Genomic DNA, 24,925 nt, shown 5'->3' with positions numbered 1-24,925 from the left:
ATAAATAATCAAGATATTGAAAAACTTACGTCAATAATTGAAGACAGCACATGAATAAATAATCTGCTCATTTCTTGTTCGAGTAACTGGACGCATGACTTATTGCGTGACCCACAATCCGAACGCGATAATTTCTTATAAATTTGAATATATTTTTTATTTTTAATATTTGAAACTTATTCTAAAACTTACTATAACTTTTAACTTATTTTAGTAATACAATTAAGTATATTACATTTAAAGAAAACTCTTATTATAAAGTCGGTCTTTCAGACGGAAAAACAAAATTCGTAAGATTGTGCTAAAAATCGCAAATCCATGATTTCATGTTTAAAAAAAAATTTTTTTTGCTGATAATATTGTATTATTAACAATTTTTTAATAAAAATATAAATAACAAATGTTTAAGGAAATTATAAAAAAAATTCTTAGTTATTTTGATATTTATTTCTAGAAAAAAATAAGGAATATATGCAAATTTGTTCGGGTACTGGGTATTGTTCGGGTATCGGGCCGTTCCCTTTATCTTATTTACCGTTGACCAAGCGCCTTGCCGCGCGCTTGTATATCTGCGCGCAAGAAATGGGCTGTGGACTCCTTAAAACTTCGAATTTTGTTCTGTAACTTTGGGAATATATTTTCTACATGGATTACTATTGATTAAAGCAAAACAAAATTTTTCAATTTTTTTAACTGGTTACACGAGGCTCCCCCCTTAATACGCGAGAACACGAAACAAAGTCATAAAAAGACGACGACACATACGCGGTAAGACTTAATAGTCAAATTCGAGTCCCGCGAATTTAAATAATAAAATAAAAGTGAAGTTGAGAGAATAAAAGTTGAGGAGAAGAATCCCAGTAAACATGCAAGGATCATTTACGTAACATTTATATAAAATACTGTATGTATATGTTACATATCAGTAAAATGAAGCTATGACGTTTTAGTTATGTCAATAATGCAATTAATTCATAAGTGTTACATAAAAATGTTATGTAATTTTGATGTCAACTTATTATGTAACATTTATGTAATTTGGCGAATGTAAATGTGTATATTCTAAAAACTTCATAAATACTACATAATTCTAGTGACATAATTGTAACGTTAAGTTAAACACGTAACATTAACATGATTTTGTTGACGTCAATGTGCGTTTTGTAAAAACTTCATAAGTGCTACATAACTCTAATGACATAATTGTAACGTTATATTAAACACGTAACATTAACATGATTTTGTCGTTCTGCTGAACGCGGCCAAAGATATCTCGCACATTCCGCTCTAAGTATTCACATTTCAATATGGCAGAATCTAGAAGAACGGCGATCACTCACGTGTAATTCTTTACGTAAAAAGATCAGGTCAAGTGTATCGTAGTGTCAAGATTTTTATATAACGATTGTGTTTTATTCAAACAAAATAGTTAAGTGTTTACTAACTTTTATTCAAAAATCCAAAGATGTTTAAACATATATATATATTAGCATATTAACCATTGTAATTTATTTTACATCATAAAAGCATAGTTTTGAAAAATTATTATGTATAATATATTTATAATAATTATGTATTTTTCTATTAGTGTTTTTTTTATATATTTTGCTTAAATTATATTTTAATTATTAAATTAGTTTGTATTTTTAAAAAACTGCAAAGCTCTCCCTTGAAACTTTTTATTTGTTAAAATATATTTTATTTTCCAGATAATAAACTTTTCCTACATCTTCAATAAAAGAGGAGAATATTACCATAATATATATGTATAGTCTACCACATGAAGCAAATCCAAATCTTCGTACATAATCGCAAACTATTTTTTTCTTGCTTTATATTATATAAAATTATATTATGTCAAAATCAAAGTTAAAGTCAAAATCAGAATTGAGACTAGACATTACTTGTTTAACGCCAAGGCAGCGGCGACGTATTTATTTTTAAAAATTCCATAATATTTGTCAAATAACCCGTAAATCAAATGATTTGGAAGTTCAAAATGTCGCAATAGAATCAAATAAGCCAGATAACATCGGACAATTATCTCAGCAGCAAAATGTACTAAGGGAAATTGATTTCAATCATTCCAATATAATAAACACTCACGAGTTTACTGAAAATAATGATGATTTAATTTCTGTACATTCGGAAATTAGTATTGATAACAATAGTCTTCAGTCAAGTAGTTCAAGTGGTAAATTTTCAGATAAAACAGAAATCATTAATGACATCCGATTATGGATCATTGAAAATCATGTAACTCATTCTGCTGTAAGTAGTTTATTGAAAATTCTAATAAAATATGGTCATGATCTTCCTACTGATGCTCGAACTTTATTTCAAACTCCTAAACAAGTAGACATTATTGAAATGATACCAGGAAAGTATTATCATATAGGTTTAGGTAATAGTTTAAAAAACTCTATTCATAAGCATTATTCCCGAAGTACTTGTCCATCACAAATAAATATTAATGTAAATATAGGTGGTCTTCCTTTAACAAAATCTTCTAACAGTCAGTTTTGGCCCATTTTAGCTAGTATAGTTGCAGATTTTTATACTGAACCGTTTATAATCGGCGTCTACCATGGTTTTCAAAAGCCAAAATGTTGCAATACTTTTCTTAAATATTTCAAGGATGATTGTCTTGAAGTTTTCCGAACTGGTATTGTTGAATATGACAAAAAAATAACTGTAAAATTGAATTTTTTTATCTGCGATGCTCCTGCAAAATCATTTATCAAGGGAATTAAAGGACATAATGCATATTTTGGATGCGATAATTGTATTCAAGAGGGAGATTATATAAAAAATTGAGTAACTTATTCAGAAATTAATGCAATATTAAGATCAGATGAATCATTTAAATTAAAACAACAAGAAGAACACCATAAAATGACTTCAAATCTTGAAGATTTAAACATTGGAATGGTTACTCAATTTCCTTTAGACTACATGCATCTCGTACTATTAGGAATAATGAAAAAATTGTTACAGTTTTGGATTAAAGGTAAACATAATGTTCGTATGAATGCAACGCAGATTACTCTTATTTCTTCTTTATTATCTATGTCATCATTCCTACCCAAGGAATTTGCTAGAAAGCCAAGGAAATTAGATGAAGTCGATCGGTTTAAAGCCACTGAATTAAGACAATTATTATTATATACTGGGCCAGTAATCTTTTTTAAAAAATTATCACACGATAAATACATTCATTTTTTGAGCCTGAGTGTAGCAATTAGAATTTTATGTAGCAAAGAGTATCGTGTACAACTGCTTGATTATGCACACAGTTTATTATTGTATTTTGTTGAAAATTGTGGTACATTATATGGTCGTCAACATATATCATGTAACGTGCATAATTTAGTCCATCTGTGCTACTATGTAAAATTAGGAGGAGTGTTAGATAAATTTAGCGCGTTTAAATTCGAAAATTACATGCAAAAAATTAAATCAAAGATGAAATCTTCAAGTCGGCCATTAGAACAATTAGTCAACCGTTGTATAGAAGAAGATAATTTGAATATAATAAATGTAGAAAAGATTTATCCAATACTAAAATTTCGTATTATAAATGGTAAAAAGAAAATAAAATCTGTTCAATGCAAAGATTTTTATCTTAGTACAAAATCTGCTGATAATTGTTGTTCTTTGTTAAATGGTACAACAATTTTGCTTACGAAAATTTATTTACAAAATGAACAAATTTATGTTACTGGTAAAAAATATTTGACTGTTAAATCATATTTTCACATTCCATGCGACTCCTTAAATATAGGAATTAAACAAATTAACGAGTTACAATATAACTTAATTACTGTTCCATTGTCCGATATTAAATCAAAATGTGTAAAATTGCCTTTATGTAACGAAGAAGCTGTGATATTGCCTTTACTGCACCAACAAGAAATTTTATGGCGAGTACTAATATTGATAGAATATAAAATTAAAACAATGTTAGATTATTTATTTATAATATATTTATAAAGTAATTTATAATATATTTATAAAGTTTATTATAATTTATTTATAATAAACTTTATTTTTTTACAGATTATTAATCATGACGAAAAATTTCGCTGTAGTCATTTTTTCAAGCGATGGAAATAACGATGAAGAGATAGTATCAGAAGTACCCTCTTTATGGCTTTCCTCCAATTTAACAGAATGCTGGTGGCCATCAGTCAAAAATATAAATACTTTCATTACAAAATAGACTCCACCTCTTTTTAATGATCCTAAGTGGTCACTTCATCCCATTAAATTTCATGGATATTATGGTAATTTAAATTTTATTTTAAAATTTATGTAATTGTTTTTTATATATTTTTTTAAATGATTGTAATTTATAAATAATGATTTTATCCCAATCAAGATTCATTAGATCAGGCTAGGCAGAAAGCAACGAATTATTTTTCAAGTGATGATAGCAATATAAGTAAAAAAGAAAAGAAGAAGTCACGTACATTATGCAATAAAAAACAGTTGTCAAATATTGATTCTGAATCTAAATCTGAATCTGATTTTAGTAGTGGTATACCAAACTCACCAGATTTTGATACTATTATATCAAACTCATCAAATAAAAATGTCCCAATCAACGATATCTCAAATATTTTGAATTCAACAGAACATGTTGACTTGAACATCCTTGAAGGAGCAATAGTATCGCACAAAAGTAATGGCTCATTATTAGTTCTTTTTATTTCAGTTTTAACTTTAATTTTTTTCATGTATTTGTATTATTTCTATCATATATATATATACATATATATATAAAGCGTTTTCTATCCAAAATTATAATTGTTATTACTGTTCGTAACAATTCTAAAACTTTTTAAATATGTTTTATAGGTATACAAGACTTACATACATTAATAACAGAAATGTTAAATAAAATGGAAGGTATGGTATTTATTTTTTGTCTTATAATTTTATAAAATCTGTTTTTAGTTTCTCTGTTTATTTACTCCATATTATTACTTTTTTCAGATAATTTTCAAAAAATATATACAGCTATAACTACTGTTTCATTAGGAATACAAGATCTGAATGCTCGTTTAATATAAATAGAAAAACGAAATAATCAACATCAGCCTGAAGCACCTACTTTAGATATAGGTATCAAATATTCAACGATATTTCCCGTTTAAAAGTATTGATGAAGTTGTAGCTTTTGAAAACAGTTTATCACAAAATCCAGATGAGTACAACAAATTTGTGAGTATAATTGGGGAACTAGTTATTTAAATAAAAGTTTTATCTAAATAGAACGATAGTAATTATATTATGATTTTATTTTTAAAGATACTGTATATATCTCGCATAGGCGGAAGGTCCGCTAAGGAAAATTTAATTCGTATATACCGAACTTTATTTTCCAATGAAGTTGCCAAACAATCATCTTGGAAAGGATTACGAAATCATTTTAAAATCAGTACCTTAAACATTATATTAATGGGAATACAAGGTAAAATAAAATTTTAAATTTATGAAATTTAATTTATATAAAATTTAATTTATATTAAAAAAATAGCTGTAATAATTTTTTAGCAACAATTTCAGGACAACATCAATTCACAAACAAAGAATTTGAGGATATTACAAAAGAATGGTTTCGCCAAGGTGGCCAGAGGCTTAGCAGACAACAAAAAGACGAAGAAATAAATCCACAAACCGTTTAAATATTTGAGAAGAGTTTATGATTAAGTATTTTTATTATGTAATCTTCTCCTTATATTGCTTTATGTTAGATATTTTATTCAAACATTTATTTTTATTGAATATTTATTTTTGTTTGTCACGTTAAAAATATTTTTTAATTAATGTTTTTTATATTAAATTATTTTAATATAAAATTAAGTTTTTATAGCTCTATGTATTCTAATATCATCTATACACAATGTGTTTCATTATAATTAGAATTCTCAACATTGTCATTTGAGTTGAACATTTTCTTTAGTAGAATTACTAATTAACAAGATTAACATATATTTGGATATATTTAATTTTTTTCCGATAATTTTATTTAAAAAAATATATATATATATAGATAATATTAAATTTAATCTAATATAAAAATGTGTGTGAAAACATAACTCGAGTTATATTTGAAAGAATTATAATATACTTTTTTATGATTTTTGAATAAAATTATCGGAAAAAAATTAAATATATCCAAATATATGTTAATTAGTAATTCTACTAAAGAAAATGTTCAACTCAAATGACAATGTTGAGAATTCTAATTATAATGAAACACATTGTGTATAGATGATATTAGAATACATAGAGCTATAAAAACTTAAATTTTATATTAAAATAATTTAATATAAAAAACATTAATTAAAAAATATATATATTAATCTATATAATCTAATTTAATTAATATTAATTAATATATATATGGAAAATATATATGGAACAAAGAGTATTTTGAAACAAAAGACTGAAAACTTTATGTACTAATAATAAATGTACACTAATAATATAAAATAAAATGTAAAATAATTACATACATATATACATATATACAGGGTGTCCGACAATTGCTGAATCACCTCTCGGGTGCAGGTAGAGCGGGTTAAACCAAGTAGAAAAGTCCTCTACCGTTTTGCGATTTTCGCAATAATTAATTTTATATTAATTATATAAGATCGACCAATTCGCGCGAGTCTATGCGCGCGGCGAGAAGAGACCCGTGACGGTACAGCCCACTGTCATTTGGTTACTAGGCGCGCGACGAAGCGTTGCGAGGAACGCTTTATACATAGCAACGTACAAGCGTATAACCAAATGACAGTGGGCTGTACCGCCACGGGTCTCTTCTCGCCGCGCGCATAGACTTGCGCGAATTGGTCGATCTTATATAATTAATATAAGATTAATTATTGCGAAAATCGCAAAACGGTAGAGGACTTTTCTACTCGGTTTAACCCGCTCTATCTGCACCCGAGAGGTGATTCAGCAATTGTCGGACACCCTGTATATACAGGGTGTCTGGCAATAATCGCCCCACCGGTCATATACAGGTAGAGGAGGTCAAATCGAGTAGAAAAGTCCTTTACCATTTTTTGATTTTTGTAATAAGTACTAAGTAATTAACGAAAAAAGATTGGTGAATCCGTGCAAGTAAAGCGCGCGCAGCGAGAAGGACATCCCACTGCTATGCGATCACTAGGCGCGCGATGAAGCGTTGGGAGGAGCGCTCTACAAATGACAATGGCAACATACGAGCGGCGCGTAACGCTAGATCCTTGTGTCCTAGTGATCGCGTAGCAGTGGGACGTCCTTCTCACCGCGCGCGCTTTACTCGCGCGGATTCGCCGATCTTTTTTCGTTAATTACTCAGTACTTATTATGAAAATTAAAAAATGGTAAAGGACTTTTCTACTCGATTTGACCTCCTCTACCTGTATATGACCGGTGGGGCGATTATTGCCAGACACCCTGTATATATATATATACAATTTTTTTAAATACAAATTATATTAATAAATTAATGAAAACAAGCTACAGAACCCAAGCTGGATTTACGTGCTTAGTTTATTTACATATTATAGCAACCATTGTTTAGGTCAATTATAACAAATTATAAGGATCTAAACGTTTCGACCATTTGGTTGTGGTCATCTTCAGTAACAAATTATATTATACTATATATTATATGTTAACAACATTGTGCTGTATATAATATGTAACAAAATGAAGTAAAGCAAATACGTAATAAATATATAAGTAAACTTTTTAGGTATAAATTTGCATAACTGTACAATCTTTTATTTTTAAAAAGTAAACCATCAGCAATTTTATGCTGCAAACATCAGTGTATAAACTGATTTTTGCAACATAAAATTACTGATGGTTTACTTTTTATTGACTAAAATTAAGAGGAGATTATACCGTTACACAAATTTAAACCTAAATTTTAGCTATAAATTTATTATACGTATTTGCTTTATGTCATTTTGTTACATATTACATATATACAGCACAATGTTACTGACATATTAACCTAAACACTACTTAAAAGTGAGGTGATGGTAATCTGTAGCATTAATATAACATTTACAGAACACAGTGAATATCTGTTCTGAAAATATTATACAAATATTACAGAATATACGTATAACTAACACCTAAAATTTAAAATATAAAATTACATAACTATAACAAAACTTAGTAAATACTGTTCTGTAATATTTGCATAACATTTACAGAACACACATGTCTGTGTTTTGTAAATGTTATGCAAATTTTACAGAAGAAAGTGTTTACTAGGCTCTGTTATAGCTACGTAATTTTACAGAACACATATGTGTATAATTTATAAATGTTACAGAACAAAGTGTACTAGGTTCTGTTTTAATTGCGTAATTTTACATTTTAAGTTTCAAGTATTTGTTACGTGTTATATATAGCGTAATGTTGCTGACATTTCCACCTAAACATTATCTAGAAATGACATAATGGTTACCAGAACAGCGAACATCTGTTTTGTAAACATTATGTAAAAGTTACAAGACAGTGTTTATTGGGATTATAAAGAAATAACTAAGAAAGAACATCTTACAATAATCATATTATTAATTTCATTAAGAAATATTACGTTAATAATTACATATATTCTTAGAAATAGAATTATACTATAATCAATTTTGTATTTCATTAATTACAATTTTATAATCTATAATAAAATATCATAATCATTGTTAATCATAATTAATTAATCAATTATTTTCCAAGTATATTAAGAAAAGAAAAATTAAATATAAAAAGTGCAGTGCATGAACGAAATCGGCGCCCAGCATTGCCTGGTGAATCATTTATAGTAAGGTAAGACTACCGAATTTTAGTACTAAATACATCTCTTTATTCGATAGAAAAAAAAATATAAAGTCGAGGCAGTGCGCGATCAATTAAAATTCCAACGCCGCTATCTAATCTTAGAGAAAGATTACGGTTAGCGGTCGGTCCGTCATTCTCTATTCATTCCGCAGCCTCGCGACGGCCTCTTAATAAATTGCGAGTGCATAAAAATTACTTGCAAGCTATCGGTCTCCTCTTTGTGCAGAGTTTCGTAGCGCATCCCTGTTAAGACTGCACGGTACAGTCAGCGCAAACCAACGCGAAAAATAGTCTGTGTCGAAAGTTTTCACAGAGAGAAGTTTTCACTACTATTAATAAATTTCATTACTTTCATTTATTTTTATTATAATAATCATTTTGTTACACGTGTACATTCACACACGTATAATTTCCACAACCACATTGCTACAACAGGAAACTAGCACGATTTACAGAAACAAATATAATATTGATATTTAACAATATACTTAACTATTATAATTATTATAATTATTATTTTTTTTTATTTAGTAGTATTTAGGAAAGGGAAAAATAAATATATATCTATTCATCCATAAGACCCCTATATAAAAGGGATACTATTACTAATCAACATATTACTAATATTATTCGTACAATTAAGGTAAGACGAAATATTATTTTACATCATAATCATTTTTATTTTATAATAATTTGTTAATCGTAAAATCATGGTCTTCTTAATAGATGTCTCACCAATTATTCATCAATAACAAAAGACATCCCATAATCTCATTATACCCGAGATATAATATAATATATAAGTGAAACGTTCGTTAATAAGTTTATTTACTGTGTAAAATTATTTTACACACAGAAACAAGATAGGGGTCCATTAATATCTGTTACGGGTGCCTTGCAGGTGCAGACCCCAATTTCAGACAAGGATATACATTAAAATTGAGACATAGATTAAAATTTTTTATCGAACAAAGAATTTATCGATGCGCCATTTATACTTCAAGTCTCGCTTTCGTCAGGAAAATTAAGAGTTGTAGAGAGTGTACATACCATTATTCACATTTATTGTCACTATTTACGAAACCTGAGCTAAGATTTTTCTATCAAAATATTTCTCCGCAAACGTTAACATTGAGATCACTAGTAGTAACAAATGTAGATTTGACTAATGCATATGAATACAACGAGATAATATTAGTAAAAATAATGTTAAAGTTTATTAAAGATAGGTTAAAATTAAAATTTCACGGTTATCACGAGAGACAGGAAGGAAGATCCACTTTCATTACTATAAGACCTGAATATGCATCATATCCAATGAATTCCTAAAATTTAAACTTGTAAAGGGACATTGGGCAGAAAGATTTATGAAGTTGTAACAGGATTTAAATATAGAAACTTGTTGTATAAGCGCTAAAATCAGTCGTGCACGACATCAATTATACCGAAAGTATATTATATACAAATCGACTCTGAATAAACGTTTTTGATTTATTGTCATCGATGCAGTAGCTTCAAGCCGTGATATCTTTGGGTTTGCGGTGTCTTATCCCGCGGCATCTTTGGGTTCGCGGTATCTTTTATCCCGCGGCATCTTATTTTGTAATACGCCGCACTTAACAGTGCTACGCGTTATAATCTCTAAATCATGCGACTTCGGCGTGATTTTCTAAAGAACCAATCACAATCGTTTAAGGAAGAAATGCTGCGACCAATAAAATCCTTGAGGAGGTTCCAAACACGATATAAAAGGTAGTTACTCCCCAGCCTCGTCAATAATATTTCGTCGAGTCTTGGATACAGCGCTTCGAACTAATAGTTTATTCAGAGTTCATATAACAATACGGGCAAGAGCGTGTTCGCCCGAATACAATCTCGTGGGTAAGAGCGTGTTCGCCCTTCATTATAAGTGTAATTATCAGTAATAAATTAATATCCCACAAAGGTGTTGTGTGTATAGTTCTACATTTACGTTCCACAAATAAACTACAGCGACGGTCATTAACTTAACCTAGCTGAAACAGAACAAAACTGAAATAAAACACAAGTGTGAACCAAATAGACATTTATTATAACCGGTGTAGAAATACATCCACATCCTTCAAGGACCGAACACTTGCTGCAGAATCGGCTGGCCCGCGACCTTGAAGCGACCACCTATATGAAGTAAACCATCACAAAAATCTGGTGACAGCGGCTATAACAACCCTTATAGTATCCGGGAGACGGGTAACCATCGTTTAATTCATTTGAACAATAAGGGCCTTTCGCTCCTGGGATCATACGCACCGTGTGCGTCCTGTTGGGGAATAATCCTCCCTCGCGGGACGTGACAGCAAATAGAAAAAACGTTGAAAGTTATTTTGAAAAACTATTGGTTTCCATATTTAAAATCCAAAGTAAAGACACATATTTCAAATTGTTTAAAGTGCTTGGCTTATACACCGCCTTCGGGAAAAACAGAAGGCACTTTGCATCCAATACCAAAAGGAAAAACACTCCTCTGAATGTATTGCACATTGAAGACCATTTAGGACCTATCGATAAACAATGTACGATTAAAAAGTATGTTTTTCTAATTGTAGATGCGTAAAAAGCATAAGAAACCGACTGTATATAAAGAAGGTGATTATGTTCTATTGCGTAATTTTGATAGCACCGCTGGTATTTCTAAAAAACTAATTCCCCAATATAAAGGGCCATATGTTATTGCGAAATTATTACAAAATGATCGATATTTATTAAATTAGTATGTGATATAACTGGTTTTTAGAACACACAAAAAGAATACCGAGGAGTGTAAGAAGCCAAAAACGGCTATTGGTTAAATCAGATACTGATAAAATTGATTAATTTTAGCAAGACATCTAGATGTACTTCGTATTTAATTATTATTTCATTGCGTTAAATATCAGCTTATTGTTTTTGTTTCATTGGATTAAGAATGTATTTCGTATTTAATTATTATTTCATTGTGTTAAATATCAGTTTATTGTTTTTCTTTCATTAGATTAAGAATGTATTTTGTGATTAATTATCATTTTTTGTATTAAATATCAGTTTATTGTTTTTCGTTTCATTAGATTAAGATCGAGGACAATCTCTAGTCAGGATTGCCGAAATTATAAGAGACATCTTCCTTGACAACGGTTGTAATTACATTTAATAAGTCAATATTGGATACAGAGACGAATCTCTCCAATAGGAGCAAGCGTGAAGATAGTTTTTGTCTTGTTAATGATAAAAAGTGTAACAAGGGACAGTTCTCTTGGAGACAGCGCAAAGACAAGACGAAATAAATTTATATTAATTACATAAGTAAATTATTATTTTCTCGGCACCAACGAAAACCTCCTTTTATACTATCTGATAATTATGTGATTCATAAGAACTCATTATCAAATGGTTGTCACATAATTCTTAAAAGTATACAATTTATTTGAATAATTTTACAAATTTGCACACAGATATTGCAAATTTCTTAATGCAATTTTTCAAATTTTATGATTTTTTTATGTTTAGTTACAAGAGTGTTATTTATATGTTATTTTATTTTTGTCAAATATCTAAAGAGAAACGTTGTAGTATTTTTTGTAATCGATTTATTTCACTAAATGTAAGGAAAATGAAAAATATGATCAAAACTTGCGCTCGCGACTTTGAAAAAATGGAGCACGACGTAACAATAAGTAATGGTAAACAATACAATAATTATTCTAATTGTTTTTACTTTTTACTACTCTATGATTACGTATCTGTATAATCTTATTCTTCTTATCGCGTATACTGTATATCTAATTGCGACGCGTATGCATTCTGCGACACATTTTAAGAATATCTATAATGTCGCGAAAGTCGCAAAATTCACAGTTATGCGAATTTCGCTTCTATCATAAGATTTGTTGCAAATATGAGAATTTTTGCCGATTAGTCTACTAATTGCAAACTTAATTCGTTAATCAAAATATGCAGTAATATGTACGTATACGGAATGATGGCACCAATATAATCTGCAATATAAATAATCCACAAACTACGGTATATATTTTTTTAATTAGATAATAAAGGATTAAATATAAAGTACTATATTTAATATTACTTCCTATTTATGAAGAAACGTAGTAAAATAAAATTTTATATATATGGTTTAAATTTTGTTCAAATTGGACATTAGAAATTTTGTAATATTTTTACGGAACTAATTTTTGTCATAATTGGGATTCGAAAATAAATGTATATAAATGTATATAAATGTATAGGACCCTGGTAGAAATTCACTCTAGGCCTTATTATGGCCCCGACTAGCTCGCCAGTCATCAACTCGGGCGTGATACTGGCAAATTAGTCGGGGCCACATACGAAATCGTCATAAATGGCTGTGCTAGCGCCACAGATTCACCGCAATACTGGGGCGACTGGGGCTGTGGATTGGCACTATCTAGGCTGCCACTTAGACCGTGTTTGTTCTAAACGGACCCTTACTAAATTTATCATGGCCTTAGGTAGGTTTATGAAAGGTACAGCCATGGTAATTTTAATAAGGTTCCGATTAAAATTACATTATACGTGTGTACATGTGCGCGTGTATATTTATGTGGGTGTGTTAGTGTATGTACACACACGCACGCACACATATACATACACGAATACATACACACATATCAATTAATATATAAAATATCTAAAAAAAATTTGTATATGTTTATTTTATTTGTTTACTGCAATTATTTATAAGCTTAATGCGTTACATAAAATGTGTTGTTTATTTCTATATACGAAATACAATTAAATAATATTATATATATATTTGAAAAAATATGTTGAAAAAATGAAATTATAAAACTACAGAAGTAAAAAAAAATAGGCATATTTAAATTCAAAATAAATTTTCAACATTATTCGATTCATCAGAATAAATAGACCCAGATTCTTGTGACTGATTATCTGATGATACTTGATTAATAATTGTTGCTGATTTTGTCCGTGACTTTCGGTAACCTTCCCAATCCTTAGCATTGGTAAGGACGACACTGATGGCCTTGATTAAAAGAGCATGAGTTACTGTTTCCCCAGTCAAAGTTTGTTTCAAATAAACTTCTAGAAAAAAATATCGATGCAATTAAATAGAGTTTAATAAGTTAAAATTTAATAATTAATTAAATAAATTATATATGTATACAGGTGTCCGGTAACTTGCAGACCAACGCTCGTGAATAGATAAAGCACAATAAACTGAACAAAAAAGTTCTTTACCATTTTGCGCGAATCGCGCGCTTATTCGTCAATCTTTTTAATTAATATTTCAATAATTATTGTAAGAATTCAAAAATGGTAAAAAACTTTTCTGTTCAGTTTATTGTGCTCTATCTGTTCACGAGAATTGGTCCGCGAGTTATCGGACACCCTGTATGTCAATACCTTCTATACATGAGTAAAATTCTGTGCTCTTGAAAACGTATTTGTGTGGAATATTTTTTACCGCTGTGTACATTATTGCAACATTTCTTGCAATACAATGTTTTATAATATGCAATATATTTCGGCTTAAAGATCTGCTGAAATCGAGATAACGATGAATGAATTCACACTAAAACAGAATTATTTATAAATTATAGGATAAACATCAAACAGATATAAATGCTGTTGTATGCTAGTATGTATGTGTATGTGCGTTTGTAGTACTCACAAAACTTTGTTTTAAATTACGGTCAGTATTCAACTGAGTATTAAATGCGTTGAATTGATCATTTGTTTCTAGTGGAAATTTAATATTATATGTTTTCAAAAATCCAGTTGACTCTGCTGTATAATAATTATTATCAGTAGTTTTCGTTGCTTCATTATACATAACTATAGCTTTTAAATTCCGAATTTCATATCTGATTTGTTCTAACTTTACAAGTATTAAATCGGCTTCTGAAATAAATAACAATATTTATAATAATAATAATAATAAATTATATGTAACAATTGCATAAAAATAATTAATTTTGGATGTTCAAACATACTTTCTTCACTAAGTGTGGTAAAGTTGATTGGGTTTTCACATTCTACTCCATGCAAATCTGAAATTTAAGATTTTTATAATAACATTAAAAATACAAATATTTATGTTAAATTTCAAATATTCCAATAGTTACTTTGTGAATTAAGCGTTAAAACAGGAATGTCCTTATCCATTACAACTATCGATTGGCTTTTATCTTTTAAATCCATACTCAAAGTATCCTCACGCTGAAGAATAATCTTCTTATCTGGAAAATAGTAATAATCATGATTTTATATAATTATTAAAATTATTACAAATTATTAAAAATTGCAATAGTTACACAAAAATTTATAGGAATCATTTTATATAAAGTATTAAAAAATAACATAAATTTACAAACCAATGGGTAATTGGGGCATCTGCACTATCCTTGAAGATCCTGTATTTAGACCCTTATTTTGTTTTTTCGTATTTGTTTTTTTAAGACGTTTTAATGTTTTATTTGGCTCTGAAAAGAAACAAAAAGTAGAACAGATCAATTTTTATTAATTCGAAAGATTGTTGGATAATAATTTTGATATTTATTTCTTATTATATAGTTATCATGCGTTATAATTGTAATTTACCTGAGACTGAGTTAAAAGAATTTGAGTTTTTGTCAGACGTCATAAACTTTGATACGAATGCTGCACTGTCATTCAATGCTTTCTTTTTATAAAATTCTTTTTTTGCTTCTGATTTTTCTTTTGGATCCTCGTCAGAAGGCAAAGAAAAAACAAACTCCTGGGCTGAAAGTTCGTCCAGTTTCATTAAAGCTTCATCGTATTGCTCTAGAATGCATAACAAATTGCTTTAATTAAAGGACATTAAAATTATATATATACATGTATACATTACATGTATATATGTATACATATGTACATATGTATACATTATTTATTATATTAATTTATTATTAATTTATTTATTATTTATTTTTATATTAATTTATTATTATATATTAATTATATTAATTTAATTACTTACTTGCTTCGCCAACGATCTTAACCGTATAAGTAGGCCAAGATTCTGGTGCATCAAAACAATGATTTACAAAATCCTGTAAAAGTTTCGAAGTATTTTCATCGTACGGTCCTGGCATAAATTTTGTCGTGAGTTTAAGTCGCTTTTGGTCCCATGAGATCCATTTCGACGGTACCACGTCAATTTCTTTTTTTCCAGACTTTGGACCTTTCCTTATAAATTGTACTAACTGATATTTGTGCAAATAGTCTTCGTCCTCACTCATTTAAACAACGGAAAAAATATTCAAGCCTTGAGATACTTATTCCTATTGTTATGTATAGAAATAAAGAACGCCTTATTTATTAACATTCAACTATGAATTCTGATCTTAATGCAAACTTGACCGAATATTGAGACTAACTTTGATGAAATAAAAAAATTGTGCAAATAACTTACCTTCAGTTTCCACGATATTTTGGTCTTCAAAGAATAATATCGTTGATAGTTATTACACAAAATTGTTTCACCCGTTTGACTTGTTTGTTAATTAATATAAAAGAAATGATAATATGTGCAGAATAAAAAGCACACGGTCACGCGCATCACACGGGCTTATGAAAAACAAAGTAACGAAGGATGTAAATATATAAGAAACATTTGACAATTGATCAGTTTTACGGTTTCACCAATTGATGTCGTTCCGTGTTTTGTACTGTAGCCACGGCAGAAAAACTATTTAAAACTATTACTATTACTATTACTAAACTATTACTATTACTTAACTATTACTATTACTATTTAAAACTATTTTCGCATCTGTGATCCATGCATTGTTGTATCTTATATCATTGTGTGCGGAGCTGTATACACATACACAGTCGCGTCGGGCTTGAGGGAGTCAGGGTTGCACTTATTAGATTATGTTAGAATAATGTAATAAATTTGTGAAATAAATTTGGACAATTACAATCGTAATCCCAAAGGTTTCGTTGATTACCGCGTGTAAAACTATAATCGATGTACACTCACCCGAAAAAAAAGCGGTACACTGAAAATGTGGGAAAAATTCATCAAATTTCAACTGACGATAACTTCGTAAATAATAAAGATAGAAAGTTCTATAAAATATGGAAATGAAGCTAAAAATCTCTACTTTAAGAATCAATTTATTTCAATGTTGCAAAATAAATTTATTGAAAATGGCGGATGACAAAGCGCGAGCATGCAAAATTGAAAAATAATGGTTCGAGTTTGCGACGGTGCACGGTATAAACAAAAAATTGTAGCTTATTGGGATCAAAAGCGTACGAAAGTACAGAGTCTCCTCTTTAAAATGCTTTTTTATGCATCTCGATACGATGATTTTTCGCCGAGAGATTCGCATTTGAAGAAAAAGGCAGATTCTTACTTCAAATGCGAATCTCTCGGCGAAAAATCATCGTATCAAGATGCATAAAAAAGCATTTTAAAGAGGAGACTCTGTACTTTCGTACGCTTTTAATCCCAATAAGCTACAATTTTTTGTTTATACCGTGCACCGTTGCAAACTCGAACCATTATTTTTCAATTTCGCATGCTTTTGCTTTGTCATCCGCCATTTTGGAGAAAGTTATCACACATTATTGCGTTATGAATTTTCGAACACTAGACATCCAAACTTTTAAAATGGTTTTTAAAAAATCCTGCTAGCTGTATTACGTGCCGAGATATTCAATTTTGAACCAGACCGAATTGCAAGAATAAGAATTCTGTGGTTATCAGCTCCGCGGTATTTTAAAACTCCAAACTCTCCTTACGGTTATAAGTGTCAATTCTGCTCTTGGCGTTACCCAGGATCAACGGCGTGGACGTGGCAGAAATCTGATCCCGTGTGCACATGTAGGCACGTGTGTATGTGTGTGTGTGTTTGTGTGTGTGTGTGCGTGCGTGTGTCCGTGCGTCCGTGCGCGTGCGTGCGTGCGTGCGTGCGCGTGCATGCGTGTGTGTGCGCGTGCACCACTGGGATAAGGACCTCATGGCTCGTTAGATCCACGATATTTTACGACTCCAAACCCTCCCGGTGGTGCGTGTACAATTGTGTGTGCGCGCGCGTATATTAATAATGGGTATGACCTCCTCGTGCGCGTATTACCTCATTCATGCGACGAGGCATACTTCTTATTAGTGTTCTAATTTCAGTCTGCGTAATGTCATTCCACTCTATTTCAAGAACTCTTCGAAGTTCTGGCAATGACTGAGGAGCAGGTATATGATTTCGTACTTTTCTGTTAATATTGTCCCATAGGTGTTCAATAGGATTTAAATCTGGACTCATTGCTGGCCATTCGAGTCGATTTATGCCAACTTCATCGCAGAAATCAAGCACTTTTCTCGCAACGTGCGGTCGAGCATTGTCTTGCATAAACAAAAAGTCCTCTTCGATGAAGTGCGCATACGGAACAACGTACGGTATGAGTACGTCTTCCACGTATACATCTGCGTTCATGTTTGCGTCAAAAAAGTGGAGATCTGTGTGAGCATTCGCAGAAATTCCTGCCCAAACCATTACAGAGCCACCATTGTAGCTAGGCCTCTCACTTACAGTACAGTCTGCAAATCGTTCTCCAACGCGACGGTATACTCGTTCTCGTCCGTCTGAAGAATACAGACAAAAACGAGATTCGTCGCTAAAAAGAACGGTACTCCATTCTGCATATGTCCAGCCTGCATGCTCGACAGCAAAATTGAGTCGAGTTACGCGATGGCGACGCATAAGCGAAGGTACATTTGCTGGCCTGCGCGGAAAAAGACCGTGTTCCGCTAATCTGTTTCGAATAGTCTCAACGGATACTTTACATTCGCGGACATCTCTTAAATTGTTTTGAATTTGAACAGCCGTTCGATGTCTGTCTCTTAATGAATTTAAAACAATAAATCGGTCATCGTTTTCATTCGTACAACGAGGACGTCCCGAACCAGGTCTTCTTTGGACAGAATTAGTCTCCAAGTACCTAGCATAAGCACGTTGCACGGTTGACACTGATAAATCAAGTGCCTCAGCAACGTACCTTCGACTTCTCCCATCTTCAATTAACGCTACAACTTGAGCAGCTTTTTCAGGACTTATCGTCGCCATAATTGACCAATAATTTCAATGCGAAAAGATTAATTATTGTTTACTTTGACGAAGTCGTACGAATAAGTAACGCGTCTCGAAAGAAAAAGATCAAGAGAAATCAAGCTCTCTTCTCGCAATGTGCGGTCGAGCATTAACAAAAAGTCAGGGCGGAGAAATCACAAAAGATCTGCAGACATCTCCTTCGGATGCAAAACAATTGATTGAAAAATAATGGTTCGAGTTTGCGACGGTGCACGGTATAAACAAAAAATTGTAGCTTATTGGGATCAAAAGCGTACGAAAGTACAGAGCCTCCTCTTTAAAATGCTTTTTTATGCATCTCGATACGATGATTTTTCGCTGAGAGATTCGCATTTGAAGTAAGAATCTGCCTTTTTCTTCAAATGCGAATCTCTCGGCGAAAAATCATCGTATCGAGATGCATAAAAAAGCATTTTAAAGAGGAGACTCTGTACTTTCGTACGCTTTTGATCCCAATAAGCTACAATTTTTTGTTTATACCGTGCACCGTCGCAAACTCGAACCATTATTTTTCAATCAATTGTTTTGCATCCGAAGGAGATGTCTGCAGATCTTTTGTGATTTCTCCGCCCTGACTTTTTGTTTATGCTCGACCGCACATTGCGAGAAGAGTGCTTGATTTCTCTTGATCTTTTTCTTTCGAGACGCGTTACTTATTCGTACGACTTCGTCAAAGTAAACAATAATTAATCTTTTCGCATTGAAATTATTGGTCAATTATGGCGACGATAAGTCCTGAAAAAGCTGCTCAAGTTGTAGCGTTAATTGAAGATGGGAGAAGTCGAAGGTACGTTGCTGAGGCACTTGATTTATCAGTGTCAACCGTGCAACGTGCTTATGCTAGGTACTTGGAGACTAATTCTGTCCAAAGAAGACCTGGTTCGGGACGTCCTCGTTGTACGAATGAAAACGATGACCGATTTATTGTTTTAAATTCATTAAGACATCGAACGGCTGTTCAAATTCGAAACAATTTAAGAGATGTCCGCGAATGTAATGTATCCGTTGACACTATTCGAAACAGATTAGCGGAACACGGTCTTTTTCCGCGCAGGCCAGCAAATGTACCTTCGCTTATGCGTCGCCATCGCGTAACTCGACTCAATTTTGCTGTCGAGCATGCAGGCTGGACATATGCAGAATGGAGTACCGTTCTTTTTAGCGACGAATCTCGTTTTTGTCTGTATTCTTCAGACGGACGAGAACGAGTATACCGTCGCGTTGGAGAACGATTTGCAGACTGTACTGTAAGTGAGAGGCCTAGCTACAATGGTGGCTCTGTAATGGTTTGGGCAGGAATTTCTGCGAATGCTCACACAGATCTCCACTTTTTTGACGCAAACATGAACGCAGATGTATACGTGGAAGACGTACTCATACCGTACGTTGTTCCGTATGCGCACTTCATCGAAGAGGACTTTTTGTTTATGCAAGACAATGCTCGACCGCACGTTGCGAGAAAAGTGCTTGATTTCTGCGATGAAGTTGGCATAAATCGACTCGAATGGCCAGCAATGAGTCCAGATTTAAATCCTATTGAACACCTATGGGACAATATTAACAGAAAAGTACGAAATCATATACCTGCTCCTCAGTCATTGCCAGAACTTCGAAGAGTTCTTGAAATAGAGTGGAATGACATTACGCAGACTGAAATTAGAACACTAATAAGAAGTATGCCTCGTCGCATGAATGAGGTAATACGCGCACGAGGAGGTCATACCCATTATTAATATACGCGCGCGCACACACAATTGTACACGCACCACCGGGAGGGTTTGGAGTCGTAAAATATCGTGGATCTAACGAGCCATGAGGTCCTTATCCCAGTGGTGCACGCGCACACACACGCATGCACGCGCACGCACGCACGCACGCACGCGCACGGACGCACGGACACACGCACGCACACACACACACACACACACACACATACACACGTGCCTACATGTGCACACGGGATCAGATTTCTGCCACGTCCACGCCGTTGATCCTGGGTAACGCCAAGAGCAGAATTGACACTTATAACCGTAAGGAGAGTTTGGAGTTTTAAAATACCGCGGAGCTGATAACCACAGAATTCTTATTCTTGCAATTCGGTCTGGTTCAAAATTGAATATCTCGGCACGTAATACAGCTAGCAGGATTTTTTAAAAACCATTTTAAAAGTTTGGATGTCTAGTGTTCGAAAATTCATAACGCAATAATGTGTGATAACTTTCTCCAAAATGGCGGATGACAAAGCAAAAGCATGCGAAATTGAAAAATAATGGTTCGAGTTTGCGACGGTGCACGGTATAAACAAAAAATTGTAGCTTATTGGGATTAAAAGCGTACGAAAGTACAGAGTCTCCTCTTTAAAATGCTTTTTTATGCATCTTGATACGATGATTTTTCGCCGAGAGATTCGCATTTGAAGTAAGAATCTGCCTTTTTCTTCAAATGCGAATCTCTCGGCGAAAAATCATCGTATCGAGATGCATAAAAAAGCATTTTAAAGAGGAGACTCTGTACTTTCGTACGCTTTTGATCCCAATAAACTACAATTTTTTGTTTATACCGTGCACCGTCGCAAACTCGAACCATTATTTTTCAATTTTGCATGCTCGCGCTTTGTCATCCGCCATTTTCAATAAATTTATTTTGCAACATTGAAATAAATTGATTCTTAAAGTAGAGATTTTTAGCTTCATTTCCATATTTTATAGAACTTTCTATCTTTATTATTTACGAAGTTATCGTCAGTTGAAATTTGATGAATTTTTCCCACATTTTCAGTGTACCGCTTTTTTTTCGGGTGAGTGTATTTAATAAAGGAAAAAATAAATAAAATAAATGTACCAACAAGTATTATGATTTACTTATGTCTTTTTGTCTTCACAAAATTATTCAGTTTTTCCATACAAAGATTCAATCTAGTGTAAAAGAGATATAGCAAATGTTCTTTCATTAGTTCCATTAAGATTTAATTTCAATTTAATCATTTTATGTGCGATATCATGTACGGTCATAGTTTTTCTTCTTACTGCATCAAAACGAGATTCTAATAATTCCCACATGTTTAAAACAGATGAATTTATTGGATTTGTGTAAACAGATTTTTTTATTATACAAACATCGCCTTCAAGTTTGATTTTGTTATTTTCAACATACATTTTATTTATCGTACATATACATCCCATTTTTAGAAGAACTGTATTATCTGGCGCCTTATTTGTAAGTAACATATTAATGCACTGTAAAGCTTCTATATTATTTCCATTTTGTTTAAGAATTGTCACTACTAAAGGAGAAGATACTTGATTGATGCAAGTTTTTTGCTCACAAAGTCTTCGAGCTAATTGTGCGACTACATTTGTAGGTGAACGAAGCATGTTTTTTATTTTTCCTAAATAACTCTCAAATGCAAAAGCACTTATAGACGATAAATTGCACTGTGTATTAAAAACGTCATCTGAAATGTGAAGTAAGTTGTGAACATTCATAACCATAAAGTCTGGACCATAAAGATCTTTGGATTGTAAAATAAATTTGTTCAGTAAATCTTTAGCGGTAGGAACAAAATTTACTGCATTTTCTGATGACAGCATACGACAAGCTGCATGAAGCAAAATAAAATGTTCATATTTGTTTTTCTCTAAAATTCTTTTTAGCAAAATAGGGCCAGCAAACAATAAAAAAAATCTGTATTCAGTAGCTTTAAATTTTAAATAATCTGTTATTGGTCTCATTTTTCTATCAAATTCAATCGGTTGTTGTCGTTTTATTGTTAACATTCTCATTGACAGTTCTTTTTGTTGATTTTGACTAAATTTAACTTTTAGATTAGTAGACATCCATGCATCTATTAATCTTTTCATCACACCTAAATAGCATAGATGCATTGAATCTAGAATAATATCATTAATTATATTAATTGGCGGAGTTATGAATAAAAGAGGCGATGCAGCATTGTGATGATGTGGATCGGTAAAGTTACGGAAAGTATAGTCAGTGCGTTCTGCACAATTTGTTTCTAAAAATATCATTGTTCTGTTATGTTTGATACCTTGAATTTCACAACGTTCACAACCGTGTGCTGCATTGTGCCCTTTTATGCATTTCAAGTAAGACCGTGCAGGAGTATCGCATATAAAACCTTTAATTTTGATTTCAAAGTGCCTTTCTTGTATAGAAATGCCATGAACTAATAATTTATTTAGTTCCATTATAAAATCTTTCATAAATTCATGGATATATTTTGGCTTTGAATTTCCTGAATAAATTGCGACAACAAATGGGCTATAAATATCAGGATTACATTGTACTTTTACAAGTATTGGCCACACGTCGTTTACACTTGATTTGAATAATTTGATACCGTCAATATTAATTAAAAGATATAAAATATTTGCATAATGTAAATCTAAATTTATGCAAGTACGCAATCCCTGTTCGATACCAAAATAAGCATATTGTCCTTCGGTTTCATCTAAAGCGAGCATTTTAGTTATAAAATAATGTGACTTGTTTGTCTGTAAAAGAGTTTTAGATGATTTAGGTAAATTTGGCAATACAGGATTCAGAATGCTTAGTAAAGAATCTAGTGTCGAGTGAGGAACTCGACATCCAATGGCTCAAGAACGTAACTCAGCTGAAATATCGTTTTGATTTTGATGTTGTCGAACTTCAATATCTACATCACCATTATTGCTGTCAACGCTACCGTCAGATTTATCGCTAATGTTATTAAAATCAATATCAGAGTCACTATGGTCTCCAGAGTTAGTTTCCGAATTATCATTTTTCTTTTCATCGAGTGTATTATAAAGGTCAATTGCAGTCTCTCTTCCGTCTTCGGTTCTAAAACTTTCCTCGTGGTATTCATTACACTCGGTCGAACTGTCTTTTTCACTATGACATTCACATTCACCAATATTATTTTGATTATTCCCCGCATTAGATGAAGATTGTGTATTAAAATTATTTGTTGCACTTAACCTATTCATAGCTTTTAATTTTCGTTTGAATTTAATAATTTTTCGATATTTTTGTGCGGTTAATCTATCCGCTAACAATTTCATGTCTCTATCCATATTTGGAAGAAGAAGTGAATTGTTATATTTTTATAAAACGTAGCGGGAATAAATATAGTTATGTAGACTTATAATAGACTCTATAATAGTATCTCTTTCAGAAACAGTTTGAGAGAAAAGACTAGCGGACACTATATGGACATATAAAACATAGCGCCAGACAAAACTCTGGGCCATACCTAAACCCTTCTAATTTTCTTAGATAGGCTATGATTTGGTAAACAAGTAAGGCCAAACTTTTTTTTTCCTGGCAGCAAAGACTGGCGAACGCTACTGATTAAACATAGCGCCAGACTAAATATCATTCTGGGCCATACTATAGCCTTTCTAAATTCTTTTAGATAGGCTACGTCTTGGCAAACAAGTGAGGCCCATACTTCTGCCTTGGCGTTAAACTGGCAATTTCTACCAGGGGATAAAATGATTATATTATATGTAGCTTGTTACATTTACGTTATGCGATATTGTGTGAAATATTTCGTGAAGTAAAATAGATTCTTCTTTCGTAAATCAATCTCTATTGTATCTATTTCTATTAACGCAGGGTGACAGAATTTTATAATTATAATGTAGAAATAAAAATACTAATTATTTTAAATGTATAATTAAATAAAATTGAAAATTTTTTCGTATTTCTACAATCATAATAATTTCGAACAAGTTTAGCAAAGCGCACCCTGCTTTAGAACATGTTTATACCGAGCGTATCGTGTAATTGTGCCCTTAGGAATTAGCGAAAATAATAGTGATAATTTGAGATAGGAGATAACGAGAAAGAGGATTCAAATTTCTTGGTAGAATCAGCCGATGCATATTTCTAATATAGTTTTCATATTACTCTAATCATATCTGCTATATTATAAA

At 31.7% G+C, this 24,925-nt stretch overlaps 1 protein-coding gene and 1 pseudogene across 1 annotated transcript; one reads left to right on the top strand and one right to left on the bottom strand.

Annotated features, from left to right (window-relative positions):
* The first annotated feature begins 911 nt into the window (after positions 1–911).
* Positions 912–8,740, top strand: LOC105679273 (uncharacterized; annotated as a pseudogene).
* A 3,280-nt stretch (positions 8,741–12,020) lies between these two features.
* Positions 12,021–23,470, bottom strand: LOC105669679 (uncharacterized). The gene is made up of 10 exons (XM_067348151.1): positions 22,013–23,470; positions 16,304–16,327; positions 15,869–16,130; positions 15,469–15,672; positions 15,243–15,350; positions 14,994–15,107; positions 14,862–14,918; positions 14,540–14,769; positions 14,272–14,440; positions 12,021–13,950 (listed from the first exon to the last, which is right to left on the bottom strand). Exons 1-10 carry the CDS (start codon positions 23,468–23,470, stop codon positions 13,730–13,732), a joined length of 2,847 nt encoding a protein of 948 aa, XP_067204252.1. The 3' UTR covers positions 12,021–13,729.
* Positions 23,471–24,925: the final 1,455 nt, after the last annotated feature.

Source organism: Linepithema humile, chromosome 1 (assembly GCF_040581485.1).
Source record: "Linepithema humile isolate Giens D197 chromosome 1, Lhum_UNIL_v1.0, whole genome shotgun sequence".
NCBI lineage: Eukaryota > Metazoa > Arthropoda > Insecta > Hymenoptera > Formicidae > Linepithema > Linepithema humile.
Note: the sequence above shows the minus strand (reverse complement) of the source record. Positions and strands in the feature narration are given on the sequence as shown.

Excerpts from the sequence above, each read along its gene's own strand:
- LOC105669679 (XM_067348151.1), bottom strand. The coding sequence starts at position 23,470 with ATGCTCGCTTTAGATGAAACCGAAGGACAATATGCTTATTTTGGTATC. Across the intron at positions 16,328-22,012 it reads TAGAATCTCGTTTTGATGCA|ACCAAAATATCGTGGAAACT; the intron begins GTAAGAAGAAAA and ends TATTCTTTGAAG. Across the intron at positions 16,131-16,303 it reads AAATATCGTGGAAACTGAAG|ATGAGTGAGGACGAAGACTA; the intron begins GTAAGTTATTTG and ends TCCGTTGTTTAA.